Raw genomic sequence first — 22,383 nt, 5'->3', positions numbered from 1 at the left:
ACACCAGTCTATGGAACATATCCCACGTACATACTTTAGTATTTCTAAAAATTGCTGCTTTCTTTAAATATAGACTTGCCCAATTTTGAAAAGTAAACAAGGTAGAGTACAAGGAAGATGCTCCTGAAAGAACTAAATTGAATCCAAAGCCAGGAACGGGGCTAGACCTAAGATGAGGAGATATTGGTAATTGGTCATTCAGTTGCTTTGCTTTGGGGCTACTTGCCATCATATAATCCATCTCCCGTGCCAACCAGGAAATTCGACCAAACATTTGTAAAAAGTATAACAAAGCCAGGAGACCTGCTCATATAGCAAAAAGGTTTTAGGAGTACAATATTGAACCCAAAAAACTCAACCATCTTGCTCTCCCTGCTGAAAACTTAAGGTGAAAACTTGCAGAATACAAAAGAATGTATGACACATATAAATCTATGCAAGTTAAATTTAAAAGGGTGGGAAGTATTTGTATATAGTCAGGGCTTTCAGTCCATTATAGGTAGTGAGTTTAGTCTAGGCTGCTCCATTGAAAACCTCTGTATTTTCTCATTTTTGCCTCATTCTATCTTTGGAGTCAGATCCCTGCCTTACTAATCCTATTCCCACAAGGTTCTCTTGAGTCCTTATCAGTCAGCCTCAGCCTGTACATGTTATGAAGACTAGCAGACAGAACAGTGTCATCTCCTGCCTGTCTGGTATCAGAGGGCAGCAGAGTTATGCCAGGTGACAGCCACTGAGACTCGGGCAAGACCTCAACGTGAAACTTCCAAAAAGAAACAGCAGGTAACAATAATTTTATCCACTTTTGTGGTTTGTGTCTATAACAGGAAAAGTTGCAAAGGGAAGGAAGAGTAAAAATTGGGATTTCCATGATCTGAGAATTTTATTCTGATCCCCTACATTAGGGGTTAACCTTAACATTTACTGTGTCATGGATGTCTTTTACAGATGCGTGAAACCTATGGACCCCTTCTCAGAATAATGTTTAAATGAATAAAATAGAATACATAAGATTATAAAAGAAATCACTTATGCCAGGAGTTTCAAAATTATCAAAATTAAAGAGTCCACTAAGATTTTTGGGATCCCCGTATTGGAAGTCTCAGGGTAAGAACTCCTGCCTTAAATTTAATTACTATTTCAGTACCCTAAGACTAAAACTCTAGCTCATTCAAAATCAGATACATGTAGACTCTTTAGCAGAAACTTCTGGAATTATGTAAAATACCATGTTTGTATTATGATATTCACTTCATCAAAATGCTCTTAGCTTAGATGACTTTTTTATTTGCTGAAGTTCAAGTTGGCTTATTCAAGTAAAGTGGAAAAGAGGTTAGAAAGCAATCTTGAGTCAGAGGAAGAGAAATTCTCTCTGTCCTTTTTTTCCTTCTCATAGATATTCAAACTATTCACATGGCCCTTGCCTGCAGTGGAAGGAGGACTAGGAAAGGAGAGGCTCTCTGTTCTTTCCAGAGTTCGATCTGTATTTAAGGAAGGGAAATGGGTTTACTTTCTGAAAAATGTGTCTAGGGGACCTAAGTTAAATTTGCCACTTCTCTTTGGACAGGCGATTAGGAAACAGGTTCTCACTTGTAAAAGAAAGGAACAGGAAGGTGTCGCTTTTAACTAATCCCCTCCCAAGTCCTTTGTGATTGGGCTAATCAGGAGGAAACCCCAATGTGTTGGATCACAGTACTGGCCATACACTTTGGCCACCTTCTGGTGACTATGTGTACCCTCTGGAGCCCCACTCACGTACAAGGCCTAGTATGTACCCAATTCTTATTATGGCTTCCCATGTATGATTCCATTCTTGGTATGAGGAAATGCCCTTGTCCTTGAGGAAAAGGAAAGAACTCAGTGAGTTTTCAAATGAGATTATTTTGCAGGAAATAATAAATAATAAAGGAAAGCTTACAGAATTTGAGAACTATAAAATTCTCAAAAACTTCCATCTTCCCTTATTTTAAGGGTAAAACCTCCTGTCTATGATTTCCTTTAGTTCCCTCTGCCTTTCTCCCTTCATTTTTTCTTAGCGAGAACATCTTCTGATTTATTTGCTTTCTTCTCACTTTCAACTTCTGCATACTCTGATTACTTCTGGTTTATCTGCTAAGCTACCTGACTCCTTAAATTGTTTTTTACTTTTTCCTGTGTCCACTGTTGGCTCATTCAGATGTGATGCAGGGATAGCTGGGAAGCTCAGAAAATTACTGTGATGTTCACTCTGACAAAGTAAAGGATATTGGAAAAGTCATTGGTGAATGTTGCTTTCTAGCCAGGCCTCATGAATGACTTGCAGTTTTGGCATGGTATTAAAGTAATCTTTTGCCTTTATAGAAAACACTTTTTGTCTGGCATTTTGCTTGGTGTAATCACAAGCTCTCTGTCCTATTTGTCCAAACTATTTTACAGGAGCCTGCTTCTGTGATATTAGGGAACAGGACAGCTGCTAAGATGGAGAGGCTTCAGGTTGACATGGAAACACATTATGCTGAGGTGGTTGTAGAAGTGGGAAGCATCACTTTTGGAGAGGAGTATAGGAAGAACATGACCGACAGTCATTTGAAAAGGACACAGAATTCTAAAATCATCCAAGCCATATGTGCACTGTTAAATTCAGGCGGGGGAATCATCAAAGCTGAGATAGATAACAGAAGCTACAATTACCGATGTGATGGATTTGGTCAAGATTTAGAAACATCCTTTCAGAAGCTTCTGCCTTTGGCTTCACAGGAGTTCCTTGACTACATGCAACAAGACCAGAATTTTTTCATTTTTGTGAAACCCTGGATCGTGAAGACTGCTGGCCCTCAACTACGAATCTGTAGTTTATCCTCAAATATATTCCAAAGAGATGTAACTTGCGCTGTCAACCTAACTGCAAGCAGGGCATTAGAACTTCTGAAGGAGAAACAATCAAAAATCCAAAGAGGAAGAGAAAATCTCCGAGACTGGCATCCCAAGAAAGTTCTTGTGAGCAAAGTGCAGGAAGAGGAAGATATAAGGTTGTTTGCCTCAGAATTTTTAAAAAAGGACCAGCTTTTGTACAAGGAGAAACTCAATTTTACTGAGTCAACTCATGTTGAATTGAAAAGGTTCACAACCAAGAAGATTGTGCCTAGGATAAAAGAGATGCTGCCCCGTTATGTTTCTGCATTTGCAAATACCAAAGGAGGATACTTAATTATTGGGGTGGATGATAAGACCAACGAAGTATTTGGATGCAAAAGAGACAGAGTAGACCCCGTCATACTGGAAAAGGAGATAGAATGCTGCATAAGAAAACTGCCCGTCTTCCATTTTTGCTCTGTGAAGCCAAACATCAATTTCACAACCAAAATCATCGATGTGTATAATAATAATAGCCTCTATGGTTATGTCTGTGTGGTCAAAGTAGAGCCCCTCTGCTGTGTTGTCTTTGCAGAAGCCCCAGGTTCCTGGGTCATGAGAGATAACTTTGTTGAAAGACTGAAAGCTGAGGAATGGGTGTCCAGATTAATGGATATTCAACCAGGTAAAGGAGGGGGAAAAAAACCAAACAAGTTGTTGTGTAGTCCCTACCAGAAGAAACCTACTTCCTAGTGTTCTACTATGGGCATTTGGGTCAGAGTTCTGTTTCTAGCTCCTTATATTCAACCTGTAGGTCTACATGGAGAGTTCAGATCTTCCTGGACCAATAGAAGTATCTATCTCAATAATACTGAGAGAGCTGAGGTGCGTTCTACCATCTCTCTTCCCTTCTTTTTATCTTTGGTGGTACCAGTCTAATGCAGGATCTTATTATTACTGGCTTAGGCTATTGAAGGGAAAGTACATCACTTTGGAGTCTGAGGATTAGGGTTCACATCCCAACTTTGAAACTTACTACTTGTATGACCTTGGGCAAGTCACTCAACATCACTGGGCCTCAGTTTCCTTATCTATAAAATGAAGAGGTTGGATGAGGTTTCTTCCAGCTCTAAAGCTTTGATCCTTTGATCTTTTGATTCTATTGCATAGCCTCCTGACAGAATTCCCTGTCTCCAGAATCTCCATCTCTCAAATCTATTCTTCATACTACTTCCAGATTAATTTTCATTATGCACTCATTCTTCTCCTCAAAACCCCTCAATAGCCTTCTTTTGCCTGTGGAAAAAAGTCCCAACTCCTTCTCTTGATGTTCTTCTTAAGTGTCCAGCCTTATCTCATATCCCCATCTAGATATCCTATATTCCAACCAAACTATCCCTTATGCGTGTCCAGTGCCTTCCTGACCTTGCTTATATTGTTTCCATTCCCTGGAATGACTCTACCCCATCTCTGCTTTTTGAAATCCTCTTCATCCTCCAAGATCCAGCTCAGTCAACAGCCCTCTCCTCCCACCTCCAACTCGGCAGGACTTTGGACTCCTCAATCATTATGATGATTGTGATATTACATTATATCGCATATTCATGTGAGTGTCCTATCTCCTCTCCTCCAAGTATGCCACAAGCTCTACTAAGGCTTAGGCGCTGTCTTATTTTTATCTCCCCTAATGACTACCAAGGTCTCTGCTTGTAGAAGACATTAATCAAAAAGTTGTTTGATGAATAAATGAATGAATTCCCCAATTAGTTTGGGGAAAGGTGGTACTTTTCTAAAAAAATGCCTTTTTTACAAGTTAGTGCCCCCTCTCTTCAGACAAAATCTTTTATTACTGTTCTTCCTCTTCCCATAAATTATTTTGGGTAAATTCCATAAAATCAATTCTCATTGGCTTCCTTTAAGGAAAAAAAATATATACAGCCAAAAGGACATTTTAACATGTCTTCTGCATTCATGCTTTTTTAGGAAGCCTTCAGTGTTCAAATGACTCGGTTTTCTCATTCATATGGGTATTTCCAAAAGCCGCCTCTCCTTTCTGCTGGCTGGTGCCTGAAATTCCACAGTGATAGAACCAGACTATGACCCTAAGTCTTTTTCTCCCATTCAGTTGAGCTCCAAAAATATTGGGTGCCTATCCTTTATTTGGGCAGCCAGATGGCACAGGCCTGGAGTCAGGAAGACCTGAGTTCAAATATGACCTTAGACACTTACTAGCTGTGTGACCCTGGGCAAGTCACCTAACTCTTTTTGCCTCCGTTTCCTCATCTGTCAAATTAGCTGGAGAAGGAAATGGCAAAGCACTCCAGAATCTTTGCCAAGAAAACCCAAAAATGGGGTCATGGAAAGTCAGACAGGGCTGAGCAATAACTCTTTGTTCCCTGTGAGTGCCCTTAAGTGCTATATGGGATAAAAATAAATAAAAAATTTTAAAAACTGAGTAAGTTTACAATCCCTGCCCTTAAGAAGTTGATATTATTATGGAAGAAGGAGAAGATGGGGATGTAAGAAACCAACAAGAAGGTCGATTATAGTAGAGGCCAATTAGTTCAACCCCTTTACTATATAGATGAGGAAACTGAGGTTAAGTGACTTACCCAAGGTCACACAAGCGGTAGTTGTTCAGTCATTTTCAGATATATTCGACCCTTCATGACCCCATTTGGGGTTTTCCTCGGCAAAGATCCGGGAGGGATTGGCCATTGCCTACTCCAGCTCATTTGATAGATGAGGAAACTGAGACAAACAAGGTTAAGTGACTTCCCCAGGGTCACACAGCTAGTAAGTATCTGAGGCCGGATTTGAACTCAGGTCTTCCTGATCCCAGGCCTTGTAGTCTATCCACTTTGCCACTAGTATTTGGCAAATCCCACAGGGATTTGAACTCTGGTCCTCTGACTTGCCCAAGGTCACACATGGTTAGTGGCAGAAGTACCTAAGGTGTTGAAAGCCTTCCTCTGTATCTTCTTACAGTAGTGGTTACAGGTAGATCCTCCAGCTGCCCATGTTTCATGGTCTGTTTTTACCATGATCTCCTTTTTAAGCCACTGTAGTTCTCCTTAGAGCATTAATTCCGAAAATAAACTCTGGAAACAAGTATCTGTTTACATCATGAGAGCAATTGTGTATGAGTTTTGTTTTCTGAAAGGAAAAAAAAATACTGTTGAAGTTATCATTGCTTTCAGGTGTAAGTCTTTGTATTCTAAATATGTCCTAGGAATTTAAAGACCACAATTCCCAGTCTGTTTTGGAGCTGCAACACCTAATTATTGTTTCTTAAATTTCAGGACATATAGTCCTCCTTTCTACCATCATCACACCCCGCCCCAAACACTATTAACTAAAATTAACTCCATTTGAGTTCAAATGAACTACACTTATTATTATTCGTTTTTTAGAATTTTGCAAGACCTCTTGAAATAAAGATACCAAAACCAGGGTTGCTTGAAGTTATACCAAAACAGCGGTTTAGTGATAAATACATATTCATTCAGCAAGTATTTGCTAAGCCCTTAATATCAGCAATGCCCAGAGTTAAGAAGCTGGGTGGGGTGAGTCAAGGATATATAAACCATAATCTCTGCCTTGGAGGGGTAGGGAAGATAAAACCTTTACCTTTACAAGGAGAAATAGAATAAAAATTAAAATGTAGTTACAGAAGGAAAAGGACAAAATATTTTGAGATAATTTTAGGGAAAGATATTAACACAAGAAGACTAGACAACTATTCACGTGGTGTGCTTTCAGAGGTTATGACAAATATAGCCTAGCCCTAATAGATGCTGCTTCCTGCTGCTTGTTGATGCTATAAATCCCGCAGTTGTAGAACCAAACTTTGACCCAAATTTTTTTGGCCTATTTAGTTCGGCTCAGTAAATAATGAGTACCAGCTCTGTCATTAAGTAAAATGCCCTTAGGTTAGATGAGAGATACAAACTTGAGTAAGATTACAATTCCTTCCCTTCAGGAATTGATAATCTTAATGGGGATGGAGTGGTAGATAAAACACCAATAAAATCATAACCTAAGGTAATATGTGATAAGTATTACTGGGAAGGTTAGAGTAACATGCAAACATGATCCCAGGGAGGGGTTACTATATTAATCCTTATTAATCTTTTACAGTTTAGTGTGACTGATCTCAGAAAACTCAAGTCCCAGAGTTGGAAAAGAACTCCGAGGCTATCTGGCCCAGCCATACCTAAATAGGAATCTCTTCCACAGTAGAGTAAATAGGTGGTCATTCTTGTAGAGTCCCAATGATGGAGAACTTGCTACCTCCCAGTGAATCCTAATCTGCTCTTGGTCTGCTCTAATTGCTAGCAAGTCTGTCCGTCCACAGATCCAAATTCTGCTTGTCCAAATTTACTGCTAGATCTGCCTTCTGAAGCCAAACAAAACAAAGCGAGGCCCTCTTGGATGTGACAAGAGTATAAGTGACTTGCTTAAAGCCCCTTTGGTAGAAGAGGCCGAGGTAGAATCTGAACCCAGATCCTTTGACTCTGCACCCAGCATTCTTTTTTCTCGGTGCCACACCTCTACAACCCAGTGAGAGGTCCCAAACTCTCTGGCCACTTCGGGGGAGGGCAAAAAAAGGGGAGGGCTGATACACTGTCTGGAGGAGGTCAGAATGTAACAACGGTAGATTTTCCAAAAGTGAAAGGAAGAATAAAAAAAGGATTTGGTCCTGAAATAACTTTACATTGATTTGTCAAGCTCATTCCAGTTTGGCTCTGGACAATGACCAGTCAGCGACTAATCCACTCTGCAGATCAGCATGTTCAGAACGAGCCCAGCTCCATAAGAGGACGCTGCAGCAAAGTTTGCTTTCAGGTACCCACTTTTGGTTTCCCTTGGGGGGGGAGGGGCGTGTCTGGTTTCTACCTTAGGACAAAGAGGAAGGAGCAGACCACAGCTTGTTCTAACCTTTCCTCTTGAGAAAAGCAAACGCAAGATTTAACATTCACGGCAGGGATCAGGAGAACACCTGCTTTCCAGACAGGGGCACCTCCCATGCAGCCAGATACGCGCCCCAAGCCCTTGCTGAGGGACACCCACCTCTAGCGCCCAGGAACAGAGCACACCCCACAGCCGTGCTGCAACCTGATCTCATCCGCTTCCTCACATTTTAGCGATCCTTTCGATCTCAGTCTTCTGAGGTGACTGTCCACATGAATTAGCACACTGCCGAGTGCATCTCTGCTCTGCACTGGATGCAAACTTGGCTACAACCAAATTGCCTCTACAACCATCCTGGCGTGTGATTTCAGGTTTTGCAGTCTCAAGGTTCTGCAAAATGATGAAGGCCATTCCTTAAAGGCTTTCTAGAAGGGCAGCTTGCCCTGCCCCCCCTTCCTTTAATCTCAGGGACTCATACTGTAGTGTTCAGTCACACAGCTGATGCAGACTTTCCAAGCTTCTGAAACGGAGACATTAGTTCTTTTCTGAGACGATTCCTAACTTGGGCCTGCAATTGCATTGTAGTGCAGGAGATTCAGGCTCAGCATCAAAACCTGGGAAATGCAGAGGCCTCTCAGCAACCCAAGCAGCTCCTCACCCCTCAAATAGTTTTTCTCCCAGGTTAGTTCTGATAATTAGGCTCCAGGGACTCCCTCGTTGATTTTTTAACTCTATGCAGTTTCCTCTTACCCTCTGTGAAAGCCCTGGTAATCAATTTTTCCATACTTTCAGAAATTCCTTTCTTGCTAGGAATTTTAGAAGGGTCTCCATGTTCAGGTAATTTACAGGAAATAGACTAAGTTTAGTCTGTTTCCACATATTATTGAGCAAGTACTTCACCTTCCCCAAAACATGCAGTATATAGGGATTCTTACAGTATAGGAGGAGGTCTTAACACTTTTTTTTGTTCTGTGGACCCCACTAGCAATCTGGTGAAACCTGTGGTTTACTCAGAAAAATATTTTTAAATGCATAAAATAAAATGCAAAGGATTACAAAGGAAATCAACTATACTGAAATATAGCTATCAAAATTTTTGTTTAAGTTCACAGAGCAAGATTAAGAGCCCCTGCTCTATGACATCTTGCAGAATGTTTTCAAAATCCTTATCTCTTATCCAGAGGCATTACGAGTCCTTTGTGTGACTCAAAGCACAGATTGCTCAGGAAGAAGCCAGACAGAGCACATGCCTAACTCCAAGGGACTGACACATCAGGGCTTCCTCTGATGACCCCTGCTGTACCTTAATAAAAGATCCTGATATCAACTTGCTGAATGCCCTGATCGCTCTCATTCAAATAACTCCCAACATCACTGTATAGGATTGGGCTTCCCTTATGATGTTAACTTTGTTCTCTGATTTTGAAGACTAATGAAGGTTTCCCAACCTCTAGTAGGATACCCCACCCCTCTACTCTGTGGAGCTGATTGATAGCTTCTCTAGGGCTCTTGGCCTCTTTACAATGCCAAAAATGTGGATTATTCCCCATCAACCAGGTATGCCTATATAAACATGATTCTACACCAAACAGGTTTGGGATGAGAGAATAGCATTATTATATTTTGGAGACCTTCATGTCCCAGAACCATGCCATGAGCAGTGTTTTCTCTGTGTGCATAAAATAATCCTGTAGTTTTGTTGCTAAAAGGAATTCCATTTCAGTGATGTTGTAAAATGTAAATGAATGGTGTTTTATATATATTCTGAAGGAGGAATAAGCAGAATTGTTATTAACCCTATACTTGCTTATTCTGCATGCTTCAATCTGTGAAGCATTGAGTTTAAAACATAGTGAATGACCTTGTAACTTAAAAGAAGAAAAAAAGTTCAAATGCATGCTTTCTTTCTGGAGCACTGTAATGCTTTGTAACCTATTTCAATTCTTTGCATTTACAGTAACCCCACAGGAGATAGGATTCAAGCCACAGTCCCTCTGCAAGGAGCTGTTCTTGGAGTATGATGGACTAGAGAAGCTAATGAGGAAGAAGACCCATCATTTTTCTCAGGGGATCCTGCTATTTTCAAGGAGCTGGGCTTCTGACATTGGCTTAAGGAAGGATGATGGAGTCCTGTGTGATGCTCTCCTTGTCGCAGTCAATAGTCCCCCCATACTTTATACTATAGTCTGGGGACCTGCTAAGATGGATGCACTTGAATATTGCAGACTTACTGCTCTTGGGCTAAAGCAGAAACTTGCCAATGTGGGGTGTTACACTGGAAAAGTGTGCATCATTCCGCAGCTGTTGCACCTGCCTGGCCCTCAGTGTGGGATCATTCAAGTACAGTACCCCCAATCCTATGTCCTAGCTACAGAATATGAATTGGAAGACTTGCTGCAATCACTTGTTATAGTCTTGCTGTGCTTTACCTCTCTTTTAAGTGACCAGCTCGGATGCCAATTTTTGAACCTGCTTGCAGCTGACCAGTCTAAGCTGCTTTCACAAAGCCTCCAGGAAACCAGGGAGTTATTTATCCTTTGCCTGCCAGGAACCCGGAAAACTGCCATAGTCATCAAAATCCTGGAAGAGATTAGGAGCGTGTTTCACTGTGAAACAAAAGAAATTCTCTACCTTTGTGAAAACGACTCCCTAAGAGAATTTGTAAGGTAGGAGTTTTCTGGGTAATCTAAAACCATAACTAGAGAAATAAAATAAAATCAAAGTTCAGTCACTCTTTGCAGTCAACCCTTACAATTGTTAACTAAATGCCCAGTAAATTCTATTTTATTCTGTGTCTTGACTGAGCTTCTGAGTATGTTGAGAAGCCCAAACTAACATATTCTCTTTCTAAATAGTCAACTGCTAGAGATAGGTGCATAGTTAAACAGCCTTCAGGTTCTTGTACTCTTCATTGTCATTAAAGTCAGCACACACAATTTGACCGTTTTCAGAAATGGCTAATTGAAATACTGATTTATTTTTTTGGAATCTAAAGCAGGAGCTCTTAATCTTATTTGTGTCATGGACACTGTTGGGAATCTGATGAAAGCAGAGTCATGTTTATGTGGGTATAAGGGATGCTATTCGACATTTGTATGATTGGAAAAGGAGTTCCATTCATCATGGAACAAGAGTGAGGGACAGCAGATAGATGGACGGTCTGAGTGCTCTTTTTGTGGTACCCATGAAATAGAAAAAGACTTAAAGGAAAGACTACAGGACACTGGCTAGCTTCCCATGTAGGATCTGTGGGAGGACATAGAGAATTGCATAGGGTGAGAAGGGACAGGTGAGTTGTAATCTATAGCAAAAGAGAAGAATATCTCCATTGATAAGATCACATGTTTCACGGAGCATTGAAGTGCTTAATTACCTTCACTTCAATTCAACAAAAATTTAGTACCAATTATGAGTAAGATATAACGTTAGGCACTAGGATTACAAAAAAATGGAAACAGTGAATATAGCTTGCCTTCAGAAAGTTCCCCTCAGTGGGAATAAGACAACCATGAAAATAAGTTTGATACAAGTTGTAGTGTGAGAAGTTCATGTGAGAAATCCAAATAGATTAAATATGAAGACATTGGAGGAAAGAGAAATCACTTATAAAATTGCAGAGATGAGGGAAGGCTTCATGGAAGAGGTGGCATTTAAGCTAGGCTTGGAAGGAAGAGAATTTCAGCAGGATGAGATATGGAGGTAGACTGCTGGGGATGGTATACATGAGGAGACAGAGAGGGGAAAGGGCAGGACAGGATGCAGGAAAGGCAAATATTCCAGTCTTGCTAAAATATCGAGTACAAAAGGGAAGTTGTAGGTGATAAAGCTAGAAAGCGAGGTTGAAAAGAGATTATAGAAAGCCTTGAATGCCATTCTAAGAGTCTCATTTCTTTATCTGATCTACAGCTTGTTGGGTCAATCATCTGTGGTATTGCTATGGAAAGTATGGATAAGAAGAACTGAACAGAATGAGAGAGTATAGATGAACTGGAAGGTGTACTGATGAAAGGAATATCCACATCCCAATCAGTAGGCATTCTATATCCATTAAGATATTTTTAAAAAGCAGTGGGAGCTGCCAAAAGTTCTGCAGTAGTTTCTGATGTGACTTTTGAAGATTAGCTTGGCAATGAAGTGAAGGGTGAACTAGAGGAGACTAGAGGAAGGGAGAACAACTAGATCTATCACAGTAGTACAGGTGAGAACTAAAGTAGATGTTGTAGGACTGGAAAAGAAGAGATAAATGTGAGACAGAAGTAGAATTAATATGATTTGTCAGCCAATCAGCTTTGGGGCATGAGGGATAGAGAAGTATAAGAGATAACATACCTCACTTTCAAGTCTAGGTGCCATTCGCAGAATGAAGGAAGCCATGAGATAGATGAATTTTGATTGGGGAAGATGAGTAAATCAATTTCAGATGTGTTAAGTTCCAGGTGTTTGAAGGACATCCAGATAACCATGTCTGGCATACAATAGGAAATACTATACAGTAAGGTAGTTCAGGAAAGAGCTCAAAGCTGGAGATCTAGACTTGAAAGTAACCTGCATGCACAGTTGATCATTGAAGTCATGGGAGTAGATAGGGTCACTGAAGGAGAGATTATAAAGAGGGAGAAGAAGAGTGCTGGGGACAGAACCTCTGGGCAGCATATCAAATGCTTATGGGAAGTCAAAGTATGAAAAATGAAAAAGGTCACTGGATTGACACCTAGTAGGTTGTTGGTGACCTCAGAGAGGGTTGTTTCAGTAATGCTGATATGAGCTAAATGGCAAAGGATTGGGGACTGAGTAGGTGGTGAGGAAGCAAGGTTAGTGAGTATAGAATATCCTTTTATAGAATTTTGGCAGTGAAGAAGAGAAATAAGATATAGTCTGAATGGGGTATCAGAGAAAGAAATAGGATATAGCTTAAAAGACTATCCCAATCAAGGGAAGAGTTTTGTTTTGTTGTGTTTTAGGAAAGGGGAAACCTGAGTATGTTTGTAGGTCAAAGGTGAAAAGAACCAGCAGGGAAATTAAAGATGGATGTTTGACAATGGAAATAATAAAATTACCTTGCTTACATTTTCAAATTATAAGTCAAACTTGCAGATTTTATTACTTAACCCTGAATTGACCAAGGGAGCAGGGCTTAACATTTTCCCATGTGGTCTATTGCAAAAAAGGAACTCTGGCTTATTTCTTTAACCTACCAGCAACCTTGTGTGAACTATGATATGAAGTAATCCCCAAGTAGGAACTAAAGAACTGAGCTTTTAGTTTTTGGCCCAGACTAATGAATAGTATTCACTTTGTTCCTGTGGTTGAAACCATACTCTCTGTTTTACTCTCCTAGTCAGCAAAGTAGTTGCCAAGCTGAGACCCGGAAAACTTTCATGAGAAGAGAGTTTCCAAAGATTAAACACATAATAATAGATGAAGCTCAGAATTTCTGCAATGATGATGGAGATTGGTACGCAAAAGCTAAGAACATCAGCCATCCAAAAGATGAGGAGGCTGGAAGGAAGAACCCCCACCGAGGGATTCTGTGGCTCTTTGTAGACTCTTTTCAAGCGAGTCGTGTGGGAGACAGTGGCCTTCCACTTTCACTAATGCAATATCCAAGAAAAAACCTCACTCGAGAGCTCTATAACGCTCTAGAAATAGCGATGGTTATGAAACAAGAAATGAAGAAGATCAAAGAAAACCAACCTGGACACATGCCTCCTGAGTCATTGGCATTATTTAGGGAAGATCTATATGAGGAGGCTATCCATGCTTACACTCTACCTGGAGTATGTGAAAAAGAAAGAGATCTGACGGAGGCAGAACTGGCAAATTATGTGGCAAGAAGATGTCAGAGTCTCTTCCAAAATGGCTATTCTCCTAAAGATATTGCTATTTTGTACAGTAGGGGTCAGGACCGAGAACGCTATGAGCTTATTCTTCAAACAATGATAAAATCGATCAGGACCCATAGGACAGTAGAAGTTGGATTCAGCAGGGCATCTGGTGTTTTAGGTAGCTCTATCATTCTAGACAGTATTCAACAGTTTTCAGGCCTGGAGAGAAATATTGTGTTTGGTCTCATTCCATCCTGTTCTGGGCCTGAGGTTCCCGAAAATCTCTTGCTCTGCTTTGCATCCAAAGCTGTTAAGCACCTATATCTGCTATATGAAAAGAGAAAGGACCTGTGAAACATATTGTAAATTATCCAGACAGCCAACATTTTCAGAATTTGGGATTTATTCAATCCTTATGCTAAAGCAGATAGGAGATATTATGCTCCTTGTTTTACAAATGAAGAAACTGAGGCAGAGGAAGATTAAAGCAACTTATCAAAGGTCACATGGCAAATCCTTGACAAAGTTAGAAATTAAATTAGGTCTCTTGATTCTTGGTTTCTTAATCTATTTATGAAATAATATTAATTTTGCACCATTTGTAATACTAATTAAGGTGAAACTTTTTGCTGTTCTTCTCTTAAGTGCCTTTAAGGATTCTGGTCTTTGTTTGAATGGAGTAGATAAAGTGGGATTTTGCCTTGGAGTGTTTCTCAGCATTAAGGCAATCAGAGAGTCATTGGATTGTATACGCTGTGATGCTAGGGCTGGGGAACTTTCACATACCCAGCCTGGGTGAGGTCAGAGCCATTGGGACTCTGAACAGGATATAATTGAGGAGAGCTTGGCATTTGACTTTGGGAGCACACTCATGGAAGGAGTGTTGTCATTCTGGGCAAGCTGCAAACTGCCTTCCAGCTTTGCAACCCAGATGTTGGTTCTTCTCTGGTAACTATCAATTGTGATTTGAATCAGATAAGGTCTGTCTGTTGATGTCTGTTTGTTTCTGTTTGTATTTGCCTTGAAGTTCAGGGAGCTGATCTTTTTCCCCTGAACTGTGAATGATATTTGTATGTTTGATAAAACTGTGATTGTTAACCCCTTGAAGTTACTTTCCTTAGTAAAGCAGATCAAAGAACCTGTGTTGGCAGCTTTCTGTGTGCTGGATGTTGGTGGGTCTTACACCCCTACAGCAGCTGCTAGCAAGATTGTTGTTACACCATTTCACTCAGGATACTTCCATAGCTTGATTTAGAAATTTAGGGATTTTTCCTCAAATTCAATTGCTTCATTTTACATATGAAGAAAAAGACCCAGAGAGTTGAAGTGATTTGCACAGGATCTCAGAGTTCATTACCGATAGAGCTTCACTTAGCCTACACTGGAAAGCCAGCATCCAGAACAACAGAGGCACCCGGATCAGACCACATCAGGAATATGATGTTTAAGTCCCAGTGCTATGTTTTAGAATAGACATTAATAAGCTGGAAAGAATCTAAGGGATTGCAACCAGGATGGTGAAGGGCTTTAAGATAATGTCATACCCTGCATGGAGTCTCTTGGGAGGCCTCCCATCACTTGACTCCAACCTCCTTGCACAGAGTTTGCTTTGTTTACACTTTGCTTACTTCTCTTACATGGTTCTTCCCAATGCAATGTAAGCTCTTGGAAAGCAGAGCCCATTTCATTTTTGACTCTGCATCCCTGACCCATAGCACATGCTTCATAGATGTTTCTTGAATAAATGAATGAATGAACATATATGGATGAGTTGAAAGAACTAGGGATGTTCAGCCTGAAGAAGATAAAGCTTAGGAGGGCCATATGAGAGCTATGAGCAAGTGTTTGAAGGGCAGTCATACGGAAGAGGGCTTAGGTGTGTTTTCCTTGGGCTGAGAGGGCAGAACTAGGAACAACTGGTGAAGCTGCAGTAAAACAGTCTCACCTTAAGGTAGGCTGGGCAGAGCTGGGGAGAAAGACTGGGGCTGGATCTGTAAAACTGGGAGTCATCTGCGTGGAAATGAGATTTAAACCCATGAGATCTGACAAGGTCATCAAGAGAAAAAGTGTAGAAGAAAATAGAATAAAGACAGGAGAAAGACTTGGGGCATGACTCTCCATGCGGGGGTTGAATATGAATCCTGGTCCAGCAGAGGAGGAAGATCAGTCAGATGGGTTATCATGAAAACCCTGAGAGGAGAGACTAGTCAATAATACCAAATACTGAAAGGGATACCCCTGAGGGACCTTGCGTGTGTCAGTTAAGGGTCCCCAGAGCTTGTGGTCCAAGGAAAGGCTTTAGCAGGGGAAAAGCCACGAATGTACTTGGCAGGAAAGGATTTCTGGAGAGCTTTTCTTCCTTGGAGCTAAGGAGAGCTGTTCCCCCCAGAAATAAGCTTAAGTCCAGTAAAGTGTAATATCTAGAAGGGCAGGCAGGGTCTTTGGTTTTTGTCTTTGAATCTCCAGCACCCAGTACAATGTCTAGCATATAGCAGGGGCTTAATAGATGCTTGTTAAATTGAATGGAATTGAAAGGTAAGTGACTGCCATCTGGTGATGCAAGAGCAGAACTTCAGAAAGTATTGCTCACAGAATAAAGGAATCTGACAGGGAACAACAAACGACTGCCATCTTCTGGATGTTGTGAGAACTACAGGGAGCATGGCTGCAGTAACACTGGACAGAAAGGGGACCCCATGATGGGAAAACCAGTGCTATGTGCAAGACAGGCTTTTAAGTTTAATTTGCATCGTTAACATTTTATCCATCACTCTCTTAAATCTAAACAATAAAAACACAATAAATCAAGCCCTGATTTGCAGCATTTCCAATTTCTGAAGAGTAAATGTTTACACTGAAAATTTAACAATTGGTTCCTTTGAGCCATAGGAGCTAGCTCTAGCATACTCCTGGAGAAAAATAACCAAAGCAGTTCATTAAGGCCAATGAAACAAAAGCAAAACTGTACAGACAGAGGATTTTGAAGAGGAACACCAATAAGGAGGAACAACCCCTAAGGATCCTGAACTAGAACCCTGCTAGGTGCTCTATTGTGAGTAACTAAAACCATACTTGCTCTGAGTGGAGGGTTGCATGTTGGTAGGTAAATTACTTAGTGTATTCTGATATGAATTCTGTTTCCCTTAACCTATAACAAACTGATTGTGTTTTGAGCCTTGTGAACCTATATCCCCGTAAGAGTAATTGGTGACTATTTCCTGGGGTAGGAAGAAGGGGAGGCTTCTATATTATTTAACGGTGGCAATGGACTGGAGGAATGAGAAGTTACACAAGGTATACCTGGGCTCCTTTTATCAGGACCCATTTCAACCTAGCCTGAGTTTAGCTTAGCTCTTACAAAGCAGTGATCCGACCAAGTTTACGTCCAGACGCGATGGGTGAGCTAGATTAACCAGAGTCTTGGTTATCACTGGGCTAAGTTCCCAAAGGTCACTTCCAAAAGTTGCTCCTTGCTCTTTAAGGCATCAGTGTTGTATTGGCTGCAAACCTGGTGCCCTCTGGACTTTTCAAACTTATAAGACCATGGGCTTCACTCCCTTCACCAATTGCTGAGCTTCCTCCAAATATAACTGAATCTGACAGGACTTTCTGAATGCCTCTGCTTCGAATCAAAGAGGCTTCTCTTCAGCACATGGTTAACTGACTCAGACCAGTTCCAGAATGTCTATGCATGTTCCACAGTCTATATCTCCAGATTATCTCTACATATCATAACAATTTTCCCAGAGGCAGCTTCCTAGAATCTACCATGTGGAGAAACCATTTTAGTAGGCTGATAAGGTCTGCAAATGTGTCAAACCTCCATTATATTGTAATCCTGAGATCTATGACCCAGGGATATAGAATGGCCTTCACCATACTATACTGCTTCCTTCATTAACATATCTGGAAATTGAGAGTCAGCAAAATAATGCCCCTCAGAAAAACTATAATTAAACAAGCAAGCAAAATGATGGAGAATGGAAGGATAGATGAAATCTTTAATCACAATCATAGGTGAATGGGATAGAAAAAATAGCAAAGCCTGCATTTTCTAGAATCCCTACTTTGTGTGAGGCATATAGGCAGAGTAATGTTGATAAGTACAAATATTCAAGTATGTTATAAGAACAAAAGAAAAAACAGAAATTGTAAATGATTTCATATCTTATGGCATAGTTGTGATATTATTGGGTTCCTTTTTTATTAACCAGTTAATGAAATGAACAAAAGATGGATACACAATATAACAAGGTAGTAACAAAGTCATCCCATGTATTCAAATGAAGGTGTGTGCTGTTGTAACACTGCTCTTGTCTACATAGTTACAATCACTGTATATTGTTTCTGTTCTGCTTTTTTCACTCTGTATCACATCATGTGAATTTTCTAGTATTTCTTTGAATTCATTAAAATGTATTGGTTAAGAGCTTGCTATGTGCCAAGGACAGTACTAAATTCTGGAGATTCAAATGAAAAGCAGTGACAATCCCTGCCTGCCTTCAAGACGGTTACATTCCAGAGGAGGAGATCACACAGAAAGAGGAGTGGTTGCTGGGGACTAGCACTTTGATCCAGAAAATTTGCAGGGGTCTTGAGTGGGCTATGGAAGAGTAGATTGACAAACCCCATCCAGGAACAATAGCAAAGTTGATTAGATCATGATTCATGGTTCCAAAAACAGGGCAGAGGAGGTAGAGGGAGAAAACAGAATAAAGGTTCTATGGCAGGGGTAGGAAGAGAAGGCCCTGGGGAGAGAGTGAAGAAACAGTTCAGACCTTCCTTGAAATAGTAGTCCCAGTCAGGCAAGCAGCCACCAATCAGGACAGCAGGGCCTCAGGACTAAAGTTTCTCCAGAACCAGTCTTTGTTTCTTATACGGCAATTCTTGATGCTGCAATGTTTTCCTTAAAAAAAAAAAGTGGGGGCTTTTGAATTTTTTTTTTTAGTGTAAAATGAGTACATCTGTATAAAGCATGCATGTCCACTTGGTTTGTCTTAAAAGCAGCTTGAAGGTGACACAGATCTCTGGAATCTGGCCTACCTCTAAGGAGAGGACAGCCTGGGATTGAGCTTGTACCTCAGGCAGGTAGGCCCCAGGAATACTTTGAGGCTGGGTGTTCTTTACTCTAGTCACCAATAAAGGACCAGAATTGTATCTATCTGTGCTCCCTTCCCCACCCCAAATACTGCTTGTCTGTGGATACAACTTGGAAGCAGAACAAAAGCTGCTTCCCTGGTGGCTAATCCATAGCTTAAAAGGGAAGGCTTGCCCCAAACTTGTACCCATTAGCTTGGAGTCTTCCCACCAAATGCTGCTTACACAAAGACTATTAGAGAAGTGAGTTAACAAGTAAACTCATTTATCCAAGCAAAGCAGCAAACGGAAATCGGAGAAAATCTACAGATTAGAATATGCCAAGAAATATACAAAAGTATATGAGCTCTTTGCTGGGAGCAAGAGGAGATCTCAACTCAAACCAAGAGAGCATCCCCAATATCAGCCAAAGAGAAATTCCCCAAAGTTTCTAGGCTGGCAAGCTGGAATTCAGGGACAGGTTGAAAAGCTAGCTTCTCCTACATGCTTACAGCTTCCAAAGTCTTTTTCTCTCTAATCCCTGGGGAAGGAGATTGGGGCAGCAGGTAGATACGATTCTTGTTATTGTTGTTGGTGGTGGTCCTTCATTCTAGTCCTTTATTGGAGACTGTGACCTTATGAGCTTCCAAAGATCAGAAGAGTGGACTGCAAGAGGTCTAATACATGGAATCCATTCCAGATTTTATAGACAGCCAAGCCTGGTAAGGAGGGAAGGCCCTGGAGACCGCTGGACCTAGCATAGCAGTGGGGTAAAGGGCAGCCAAAAGTCAGAGATGACTCATCCATTGCTTATGTCAAATTCCAACTTTGCTGGGCAAATGCTTTGTAGCAACTGCTTTAAGGTGCAGCCCATTGTCCCAGGGGTCACAGGGAGAATGGAGGCTCCCAGGGTTTTTTTGGGGGGTGGGGGTGGGGGAATACTTTGTAACTTCTGTTCTTGCTATGTATTTTCAGCAAATATATCTTTGTAAAAAGCCAATTAATGTTAATTGATCCAATATGTCATTGATCCATTTCGAGGACAGTGGATAAACAATAACAACCAGGGGACTAATCTTTGGAGGGTACCAGTGACATAAAGCAGATACTAACTATAATTGGTAGAATACACCATAATAGAAATTCTAGCCCAAAACAGTGGAGAAAACCCCGCTGCCCCTCAGGAAGAAGTATGTCTAAAAACCTGAGGGAAAACAGAAGTAATTAGCCTTGCCTCTAAGGGCCTCATCCCTAGGCTGAGGTCATAGGATTGGTGACTTTTACTAATTTTTGTCTCATACCTTCCCTCTTAGTTTTCTCTGAATTTGTTGCTTTGAGGTTGCTTATCTCAACAGGGGAACTAGGATCCCTTGTGCTCCAATTCTACCCCCACCTCAGATCCTAAAAGTAATTCTGTTTTTGCCATAGTCTAAGGGGTCCTCGCCAGTAGCAAGAGTAGGGAGGTTGGGATAGGGGGAGATGGGAGGAAGTGAAAGTCACCCACCAGGCATAGTATGGAAAAGTGATTTTTATTACCACACAGAAAGGAAATTCTTTAAAGAAAAAGAAAAATTCCAGGATGATTATAATCAATTATGAAAATAATAGTCAGGCATCTTGGTATAGGGCTGCTCACGGTTATTTTCCATCTCAAATGCAATGAATACACTCCTATCGATGTCAACTAGGCTCCTGGTTTCAGTGATTCTTCTCTCTTCAGGAGACTTCTTCCCTCTCATCTGGTTCTTCTCTGCCATTATTTCTGCAGTCACCAATTCCAGTAGCCAATACCTCCCTGCTCAGATAGCCTGATGTGGGGGGAAGATGCCAGCTTCCTTTTGAGACATCACAATGCCCATGTCAAAAGAAAGGAGACACACAGGAAGAAGACTCATTCCAGAAACAGGATAGCTTAGAAGACCATGTGCTTCTAGGGCTGGGCCTGGTGGGGGCGGGGGAAGGGGAGGGCAAAGCATCCATCCACCACTAACCCTGCTGAGCTCAGAGAGTTGACTGCTTACCTTGTGGCAAACAGGAAAGAGAGGCTTGATGGACAGAGATTCGACAGTCAGTATATCCATGAAATTCTGGCTCAGTAGTTAATTAAAAGTTTCCTTATGGTAGACTGGAAAGCAGTCAGAGGATATTTGTATCTGCTGTGAGATAGAAGTAGGGGTAGAATCCCTTCATCATGCATCCCCAAGGGAGATACCACAGCTAAATTCCTCAAAATAAATGTTTCTTATAGTAAAATAATGTCCCATTTCATTCATATATCACAATTTGTTCAGACATTCACCAACCAGTGGACACCTACTTTTTTTCTCAGTATTTTGCTACTACCAAAAAAAGTGCTCCTGAAAATATTTTATTATATTTTTGTAAGGTACTACAGCCAGTACCTATCATATGGGAACATTTCAGCTCTTCAAAGGGGTAGAAAAGGTACATTAATGTTTGTAATGGTGCTTCTTTACTAAAAGAACTTAACACTGCTTCAGTGGCCTTAGAATAGTGGCTTCATCCAGCAGAGAAGAGAGAGTCAGAAATGGATTGGGTGACATGTGATACGGACTGTTTCCTAAAGGAGACCACTGGCATTCTGGCCTGTAGTTCATCATCACGAGCTGTCCCAAGCATTTCCCTACTCATGTAACTCCCCACGGAGACCATGTGGTGCATTGGTGGGAGAACGTAACCCAGGGTTCTGAGTAGATTATTATATCCTTGCTCTTGTGGTATGTTGAGTAAGTGATATGGTTTTTCTTTTGCCTTTTGCCTTCTAATTTAATAAATGTTTCATGGCAAAAGAGGTCCAAAAAGCCAATGAGGAGAAGAATGACTTAATAAGTAGAATTGGCCAAATGGAAAAGGGGGTCCAAAAGCTTACTGAAGAAAATAATTCCTTCAAAATTAGAATGGAGCAAATGGAAGCTAATGACTCTCTGAGAAATAAAGAAATTATAAAACAAAACCAAAAGAAGGAAAAAAAATGAAGATAATGTGAAATCTCGTTGGAAAAAAAACTGACCTGGAAAATAGATCCAGGAGAGCTAATTTAAATGTATAAGAATAAAAACTATTCCCTGTTTAATATTGTTAAAGTATATCAATATACAGTTTTCAAAGGAAGAAAGCCAAGCTCTCAACAGCCATGTGACAAAAATCACTAATAATTAAAGAAATCTAAATTTAAGCAACTCTAAAGTTCTATCTCACACCCATGTGATTGGCAAAGATGACAAGAAAAGAAAAATGACAATTGTTGGAAGGGCTGAGGGAAAAAAGGAACTGTTGGTGTTCATGTACTGTTGTTGGAGTGAATTGCTAAAACCATTCTGGAAAGCAATTTGGAACTATGACTTCAGAGTCATACCCATGTGCAAATTGTGCACACCGTTTGACCCAGTGATACCACTACTAGGGCTATACCAAAATATTAAAGAAAGAGAAATGTTTTTTTTTAAATGTGTATAGCTGTTCTTTTTATAATGGCAAAGAAATGGAAAGTAAGGGAGTACCAATCAATTGGGGAAGGGCTAAACAAATGATGGCATATAAATAAAATGGAAAACTATGGCACTTTGTGAAATGATTTCAGAGAAACCTGGGAAGACTTGTATGACTGATGCAGAGGAAATGAATAGAACCAGGAGAACATCTAAACAATAACAATGATAAAAAGACAAAAAGCTTTGAAAAACTTGAGACCTCTATCAACACAACAACCAATCAT

At 40.6% G+C, this 22,383-nt stretch overlaps 1 protein-coding gene across 1 annotated transcript; it reads left to right on the top strand.

Moving 5' to 3' along the window:
• Positions 1–2,442: 2,442 nt before the first annotated feature.
• On the top strand, positions 2,443–13,925 carry LOC118855764 (protein SLFN14-like). The gene is made up of 4 exons (XM_036765785.1): positions 2,443–3,517; positions 7,564–7,680; positions 9,704–10,412; positions 13,085–13,925. The coding sequence occupies exons 1-4, from the start codon at positions 2,458–2,460 to the stop codon at positions 13,923–13,925; spliced, it is 2,727 nt and encodes a 908-aa protein (XP_036621680.1). The 5' UTR covers positions 2,443–2,457.
• The last annotated feature ends 8,458 nt before the right edge of the window (positions 13,926–22,383 follow it).

This window comes from Trichosurus vulpecula, chromosome 7, assembly GCF_011100635.1.
Source record: "Trichosurus vulpecula isolate mTriVul1 chromosome 7, mTriVul1.pri, whole genome shotgun sequence".
NCBI classification, from domain to species: Eukaryota; Metazoa; Chordata; class Mammalia; order Diprotodontia; family Phalangeridae; genus Trichosurus; species Trichosurus vulpecula.
The sequence above is the reverse complement of the archived record's forward strand: the minus strand, read 5'-3'. Positions and strand labels throughout refer to the sequence as shown.

Bases quoted from the DNA above. Each gene is read 5' to 3' on its own strand.
- LOC118855764 (XM_036765785.1), top strand. From the start codon at position 2,458: ATGGAGAGGCTTCAGGTTGACATGGAAACACATTATGCTGAGGTGGTT. The intron at 3,518-7,563 runs GTAAAGGAGGGG...TGATTTGTCAAG, and splicing joins ATTAATGGATATTCAACCAG to CTCATTCCAGTTTGGCTCTG. The intron at 7,681-9,703 runs GTACCCACTTTT...TTGCATTTACAG, and splicing joins GCAGCAAAGTTTGCTTTCAG to TAACCCCACAGGAGATAGGA.